This window comes from Astyanax mexicanus, chromosome 20 (genome assembly GCF_023375975.1).
Source record: "Astyanax mexicanus isolate ESR-SI-001 chromosome 20, AstMex3_surface, whole genome shotgun sequence".
Lineage (NCBI taxonomy): Eukaryota > Metazoa > Chordata > Actinopteri > Characiformes > Acestrorhamphidae > Astyanax > Astyanax mexicanus.
Genome location: NC_064427.1, coordinates 22,361,903 through 22,370,557, shown reverse-complemented (window position 1 = coordinate 22,370,557; position 8,655 = coordinate 22,361,903). Strand labels below are relative to the sequence as shown.

The 8,655-nt window shown below is 40.9% G+C and overlaps 1 protein-coding gene across 1 annotated transcript in view; it reads right to left on the bottom strand.

The window, feature by feature from the left end:
• Window positions 1-6,242, bottom strand: part of ggt5b (gamma-glutamyltransferase 5b) — a 33,787-nt gene extending 27,545 nt beyond the window's left edge. Inside the window, exon 1 of the mRNA XM_049468383.1 lies at window positions 6,042-6,242. Coding sequence (XP_049324340.1) covers window positions 6,042-6,202 — 161 coding nt within the window. The 5' untranslated portion in view covers window positions 6,203-6,242. The remainder of the gene's footprint in view (window positions 1-6,041) is intronic.
• Window positions 6,243-8,655: the final 2,413 nt, after the last annotated feature.

Sequence of the window (8,655 nt, the reverse complement as noted above, 5' to 3'; positions counted from 1 at the left end):
CTGCCTCCCTCACCCTGACCTACAGACACAGGAAAACATCGCTGGAGCTTCACCAACTCAACCATCTGCTCTTACTCCATGCAGTCTGACCAGCAGTAATGACTATCGTACTTGTTTAAGGTTAGACACTGACCGACTGTAATGCTCCTGGACCTGCAGATCCTGCTATACACTGGAAGGTTGAAGCTGAAACTGTGAACCAGTTGCTCCATAAATGGTGGATTCGTGAAAAATTTGGAGACTGGTAAGGACAAGGAAGTGCTGCAATCTGGTGGAGACGTTCCTGGGAAACCCTTGCATTATCTTGCTAAAAAAGCTATCAGTTGTAAGTTCTGCCATCAGAGGCAGCAACACATGTGTCTGCAGGATGTTCTGCACATATCACTGAGCTGTTAGTGTTAAGGCCTCGGCATACTTCCAGCGAAACAATTTCGTGAGCATTGCACGGGGCATTTCCCATGGGTGCCTAAAACATTTGCACAATACTGTACCTGAGGTTCTGCAGTGACCCGATGGCTTATTTTTTTTTAGTTAGTGAGTTTGTTTCCGATGAAGGCATGGCCTTCATCCGAACTCCTCACCCACAGCTGCAGAGCTGAAGAACACGGAGACCGTCAGCTCCAAAGAAACGAGAGAGCGCATGCAGGAACACATCCTCCGTATCTCAGCCTAAAACGTCTGCCAGTTTCAGGAGGAAGAGCCTGATCACAGATCTCTGACAGATTCAGGATTTTTTACTTTATTAAAGAAAGAGGAACAGCGTGAAACTGCAGACCCAGACATGCCCGTACTCAACACCCCCATACACCATTACATAACTCCATCTATTGAACCCAAAACAGAACTTTTTTTTTAAATAATACACTATACAAATACACCAATTAAACATAACATTATGACTACTGCCTTCTTTCTATTTCTGTTCTTCTCTTTCCATTATTCCATTATTATTTTCAGTTTGTAGTTGTATAATAATAACTACACCTCATACGTCACCCCCATGCTAATCATTGCTAATCACTGCAGTGCTGAGAATAATGACCCACCGACTAAATAATAATAATATTAATAATAAAAATAATAGCTGCTCAGTGGTGGTTCTATCCTGTGAGGTCCTGAGTATTAAAGAACAGGGTGAATGGAGGAACGTAGAGAAGCAGATACAGCACTACAGTCTGGAATTATAGAACTTCAGAGTGTAATCATGGTGATGTGGGTGATCACAGTGTTGGTGGGTAAATATGCCAGCTCACTGTGTCACACTGCTGCCTATTGGCACGTCCACTGTAGACTGTCTGTCTTTGAGGTTTTAGACTCCAGACTTTACTCAGAGTGAAACCAGTACTTCCACTGACTCGTGTAGAATTGGTTCTTTGTTACTAGAGCAGTACCAACTACAGAACCCCTTATTAATATTCACACATGCTGGAATTTATCTGTTAGTGAAGTCATATTAAATCTAGTCTGAATATTTAAATTATGAATAAAAGTATTAGAACACCTCTACTTTACATCTACAGGCTCTTTTATGTGTGAACTAGGTTTCTAGATTAGGGCTGCTTTCACTCCTGCCTGGTTTAGTCTAGAACTTTTTTCAGTTTGTCCGACGTATTTAGCAATAGCAGGTGAAAGGTGCCACAAACCACAGGTCAGCTGATTCATGAGCCGGTTGGTTTGCAGTGTGAAACACTTTACTGGATGGTTCTGACTTTATTCAGACCAATTACAAGACGTTGAATCAGACTATTGTCACCCATTAAACAATAGAAGAAGAAAAAGGAGTGTTGTGCTAAAATCTTGCTCAGCAGTATGGGTACAACAGATTACAGTGCTGGTGATTCTGTATCTACTGTAACTGTAGATTAATTACAGAGCAGTATGGGTACAACAGATTACAGTGCTGGTGATTCTGTATCTACTGTAACTGTAACTACTGTAACTTTCTCTTTCTGCTCTCGTTGAAGGCGGTCGCATTTTCTTTCTCTCCCTCTCCTCCCCTTATCTCTCCTGCTTGGCTTCTCCTGTCTCGTCTGGCACTGCTATTCCTTAAGAGACTCTCTTCACACTGCTCTTCAAACTAAAAGAAATGGATTTGATCAAATGGTCTCTCAATGCAATTGACACCATCTTCTCGACGAGAAGCCTGGGTTCGGGGGAACCTGCTTGTCCTGATGGAACGTTTGCAGCTGGCTACACGAGGGACGCGTGGGAGACGTGGCGGACCGTGTGCCTGGCGACTCTTTCTGTGGAGGACATCGAAGACGTCTACCTTTTCGGCACAATGATCACAGGGTTCTTGCTGATTGGATTAGGCATTGCCCTGGTGTATCGTGAAATTAAAAGTGTGGGGACAGCTGTCAAGGGCCCCCAAAAGCTGCCCGACCTGATTGATGCGGTGGGCAGAGCTGTCGGCACTCAGACTGTGACTTTTAACCGCAACATGGAAAACATCTCGGAGAAGCAAACGGCTTTGCAAAGGAAGGTGGAGAAAATTGAGACCATGATGGACAATAGAGAGTGACCATGCTAAACTGGAGAGCGGTCACTCGCCTAAACAACTGAAGTCTAATCTGCTTTCGGCTCCCGCCCTATCAGCACTCGGCCTTGTGGATGATAGGGAGCATTCCTCCAAAGAACACTGTGACTTTGAATCTCTCCCTGTTTACCTAACGACCCCCCCACCTCCCGTACCCTTTCCCACGCCTTCATTGCTTGGTCTCTTGTGTATATTGTATGTGCCTATGTGCTGAGGTTTTTTTGATGTTCCTAAACTGTGCTCTTCAGGGCACAGTCTAGGGGTATGTTTTTTTTACCCTCTTCTTCCCCCTTGTATCCCTCTAACTGAAGAAATAATTGGCGGCGCGTGCACACGCTGCAGCTTACCCTGTCTTCCTATCCTGTCCTGTTTCCCCCTTGTATGTTATTGTATGGATGGGTTGACGGCTAATTTCGCTGGTTGACCATGTGACAATAAAGGCAATTCTATCTTCTATCTATCTAACTGTAGATTAATTACAGAGCAGTATGGGTACAACAGATTACAGTGCTGGTGATTCTGTATCTACTGTAACTGTAGATTAATTACAGAGCAGTATGGGTACAACAGATTACAGTGCTGGTGATTCTGTATCTACTGTAACTGTAGATTAATTACAGAGCAGTATGGGTACAACAGATTACAGTGCTAGTGATTCTGTATCTACTGTAACTGTAGATTAACCCTTATTTATAAACACTAATAAAAGGAATCTGAGGGAAATCTGTTGCACTCATTCTGCTGCAGAACAAACCTGCATTCGAAGTATAGATTTGTACTCGATGCATTCTAGCAGGGAGGCAAAATTCAGCACAACTCCTGACAACATTCTGCAAACCAATCAGTGTAAAGTATAGGGAGACCCTGCCCACATAGGTGATGATGACAGGATGTAGAAAAGATGTTTATTTGTTGCTCAGTCACTAAACTGCAGCGTGAAACCCAAAGAAACCTGATTAAATACAGAACAGAATAAAATTTAACACACAGATGAATCTCAGTCTTGAAAACACTGTAGATCAGGAGGTCCAGCTGTGTGCAGCTGTGTTTGCGGTTCTAATTTATCAGGTCTTGTGGGCCGCTGAGTCTCTGAGAGGAGGATGGGGGGGTCCAGGTGGGTCAGAGCTCAGCGTCCTCCCGTTCTCCTCCTGTTATTCAGCAAAGTTCTGAAGGGACCGGACCGGACCAGGGGCAAGAGACAGAGACCCGTCAGAACCAGGAAACACTGCTTCAAACCTTCAGAACCATGTCCAGGAAACCGCTGGTGCGAGAGCAGAACAATGGCCACACCGGGAGGTGAGACGGCAGGTGGGCGCAGGGGTTTCCTGTCTGTCTCTGATCTCAGGTCGGGTCTTTGTTCCAACTGACCCGTGGGCTCAGTTCTGACCCGGACTCTGGAGCTGCAGTACATTCACGCTCTTGCACCCGTCAGCACAGCTCAGCATATTACTCCAGACACATGACTGCACTCCTATAGTGAGCACCACTTGACTCAGCACTTTCCTCAGAACTTCAATCAGAACTTCATTCACTACTTTATTCAGAACTTCACTCGCTACTTAATTCAGAACTTCACTCACTACTTCGCTTAGAACTTCACTTACTACTTCACTCAGAACTTCACTCACTACTTAATTCAGAACTTCACTCACTACTTCACTTAGAACTTCACTTACTACTTCACTCAGAACTTCACTCACTACTTAATTCAGAACTTCACTCACTACTTAATTCAGAACTTCACTCACTACTTAATTCAGAACTTCACTCACTACTTAATTCAGAACTTCACTCACTACTTCACTTAGAACTTCACTTACTACTTCACTCAGAACTTCACTCACTACTTAATTCAGAACTTCACTCACTACTTAATTCAGAATTTCACTCATTACTTAATTCAGAACTTCACTCACTACTTAACTCAGAACTTCACTCAGGATTTAACTCACTACTTCATTTAGAACTTCACTCAGAACTTCATTCACTACTTCATTCAGAAGTCGAGGCAGTGTGTGAGGTGTGTATAGAGTCAGCGGTGCACAGTCGAGGCAGTGTGTGAGGTGTGTATAGAGTCAGCAGTGCAGAGTCGAGGCAGTGTGTGAGGTGTGTATAGAGTCAGCAGTGCTGAGTCGAGGCAGTGAGGCAGTGTGTGAGATGTGTTTGGAGTCAGCAGTGCTGAGTCGAGGCAGTGTGTGAGTTGTGTTTAGAGTCAGCGAGTATAGAGTCTTTATGTGTTTAGAGTCTGTATGCTCACTGCTTAAACACCTCCCATAATCCCCACAGATTATACAGCAGATTAAACCAGTCTGTTTCATCACACACACACACACTCTCCCATATGTAAGTATATTTTTTTCACATCTGAATGAATTATGCCCATTATGTATTATTCAGTATCTTTAATAAATTATTTAGTATCTGTTTTAAATTATTCAGAATCTGTTATGAATTATTCAGTATCTGTTATAAATTGATCAGTATCTCTTATAAATTAATTAGTATCGCTTATAAATTAATCAGCATATGTTATAAATTATTCAGTATCAGTTATGAATTATTCAGTATCTGTTATGAATTATTCAGTATCTGTTATAAATTAATCAGTATCTCTTATAAATTAATCAGCATATGTTATAAATTATTCAGTATCTCTTATGAATTATTCAGTATATCTTATTCAATTTTCAGTATATTTTTTTAATTATTCAGTATCTGTTATAAATTATTCAGTATCTGTTATAAATTATTCAGTATCTGTCATAAATTATTCAGTATCTGTTATGAATTATTCAGTATCTGTTATAAATTATTCAGTATCTCTTATGAATTATTCAGTATCTCTTATAAAATATTCAGTATATTTTATTAATTATTCAGTATCTGTTATAAATTATTCAGTATCTCTTATGAATTATTCAGTATCTCTTATAAAATATTCAGTATATTTTATTAATTATTCAGTATCTGTTATAAATTATTCAGTATCTGTTATGACTTATTCATTATCTCTCATGAATTAATCAGTATCTTTTTTAAATTATTCAGTATGTTATAAATTATTCAGTATCTTTTATGAATTTTTCAGTATCTGTTATAAATGATTCAGTATCTATTATAAATGATTTAATATCTCTTATGCATTATTCAGTATCTGTTAGGAATTATTCAGTATCTCTTATTAATTATTTAGTGTCGTTATAAAATATTTAGTACCCACTATGAATTATTAAGTAGTTGTAACATATTCATTATCACTATAAACTAATCAGTATCACCACTATTAGTTATTCAATAGAAACCAGAAACTATTTAGTACTGAGTGTGAATTATTCAGTATCTACAATTAATTAAACAGTACGTAATTACAGAACTGGTTGAATAATATAGCCCTGAGGATACAGCAGACAATAGTGTGTGTATATAGAGTGTTTGTGTATAAAGTGTATGTTGAGTGTGTGTATATAGTGTGTGTGTGTGTGTGTGTGTGTGTGTGTGCATTTACCTGCCAATGTTGGAGCACCTGTCTGAGTCGGCGGAGACGGCGGCGTGGGTAAACCGGTCGGAACATTTCCAGCAGGTCAGCAGCACCACACACACACACACCAGCACCACCACACACACCCCACCGCACACACACACCAGCCTGCGCCTCTCCTTCCCCATCTCACACACACTGCACACTCTCACACACACTGCACACCATCAGCCTCACACACACACACACCGGGGGACAAGTCCATCCCCTAGCTCCTCCCCCTGTCCCTCACTCCCTACCCTGTTTTTTCACTCCTCCTCTTGTCATTCACTCCTTCCAAAGACTCTCTGACCCCTCCCCCATCCGTCACTATTCATTCACTCCTGTCTCACTCCTCATTTAGTCCTCTTTAAATCCTTCTTTAAATTTTCTCCACTCCTCGTTTACTCCTTCTTCACTCCTGCCTCACACCTTCTTCAATCCTCCTTCACTTATCCTTTAATCCTACTGCATCTGCTGCCCTCCTTCTTTTTTCTCTGCCTCACTCCTTCTTCAATCCTCATTCACTTCTACTGCAATTTTTTCATTCTTTCTTTTCTCCTGCCTCACACCTTCTTCAATGCTACTTCACTAATCCTTTACTCCTACTGCAGCTGCTTCACTCCTCCTTTTCTCCTGCCTCACTTCTTCCATCCTTCTTCACTCCTGCCTCACTTCTTTTTCAACTCTCATCTGCTCAACTTTACCTTTTCTTCTTCTTCACTTTTTTTTCAACCCTCCTTTATTCCTATTGCAATTGTTTCCCTCCTGCCTCACTTCTTCTTCAATCCTCCTTTACTTATCCTTTACTCCTACTGCAACTTCTTCACTTGTCCTTTTCTCCTGCCTCACTCCCTCTTCCATCCTTCTTCACTTATCTTTTACTTACCACACTCCTTTTGTCTTGCCTCATTCTTTCTTTAATCGTCCTTCACTCCAACTGCAACTTCTTCACTCCTCCTTTTCTCCCACCTCACCTTAATGCTTCACTTCTCGTTTTCTCCTGCCTCACTTCTTTTTCAATCTTCCTACACTTATCCTTTACTCCTACTGCAACTGCTCCACTTCTCCTTTTTTCCTGCCTCACTCCTTCAATGCTACTTCACTCGTCATTCACTCCTGCTTCACTCTTTCTTCAATTCTCCTCCACTACTCCTTTACTCCTATTGCAACTGCTCCACTCCTCATTGTCTCCTGCCTCACTCCTTCTTCAATCCTCCTTCCATTCTACTGCAACCTCTTCATTCTTCCTTTTCTTCTGCCTCACTCCTTCTTCAATCCTCCTTCACTCCTACTGCAATTTTTTAATTCTTTCTTTTCTCCTGCCTCACACCTTCTTCAAAGCTACTTCACTAATCCTTTACTCCTACTGCAGCTGCTTCACTCCTCCTTTTCTCCTGCATCACTTCTTCCATCCTTCTTCACTCCTGCCTCACTTCTTCTTTATTACTCCTTCACTCCTGCCTCACATCTTCTTCAACTCTCATTCACTCTTGCCTCTCTGTTTTAATCCTCATTGGCAGCCCCATACTCATTCCTCACTCCTTATTTATTCTTGCACCACTTCTCCTTTACTCCTTATCTCCACCTTTATTCTTTACTCCAGCCTATTTTTGTTTTTTCTTTACTCCTCCATTATTCTTCAATTAATCTTTCTTTACTCCTCGTTCATCTTCATTCATTATTTCTACATTTTTAAACACTTCTCCTTCTCTACTGCAATGGGATCTGTCTCTATATGCATAAAACCGCATGTGGAAACTGATTACCCACCATCAATTTACTCTGGTCTGTTTCAGGTTCTGGTTCTGGTGTTGAAATTCTTGGACGGCGCTCTGGTGCTGATAAATCAGGACTCTGAGGATCGACTGAGTTTTTTTTGATCCAGAGTGTTTAGCTGCTCAGTCGTTTACAAGTTTTTTGTGTTTACGGGAATCTGACAAGCAACTATTAACAATCCTCCAGAAAAACATCAGCAATGGATCAGGTCCAGAACCAAACAGAAAAAATATGAAGTTCTAAACTCGTCCACCTGTTTATTGTTATGGTGGTTTACGCATGAGCTGGGCTCTGATTTCCCACAGTGCTCTATTAGATCTGCATGGGAACTGCAGATGTCGGCACTTTAAAACCTGATCAAATAAAATGATCAATATTCTCACTGAACTTACCGGACAATACAACTCAATATAATTACTTCAAAAAACTTCAACCTGAAAACCTAAAAATGTTTGTTGAGCCAACGAGAAAACTTGGTTTACTACACATACGCCACCTTTGACATCAGTGCTGTTTTATATACACACAAGACATATTTATCATTTGCTCCTGGCATCATATATTTTATATTTGATATAAACTGGAAGTGTGCTCATCCCACACTTGCCATCAATGTGTAGTCATTTCCCAAAAAGCTCCCTCCTCCTGTGTGTACCTTTCTTATTATATATTGGTTATTTGCCAGACCTCAGTGTTGTAGGCTACAAGAGCAAGTTCCATGTTATTATGTTGCTGAGGTGTTGCTGTGTGTTGCGCTGATGCTACAGTATTAATACCACAGAATTATACTTTCAGATAAAAAAAAAAGAAAAATACACTTTAA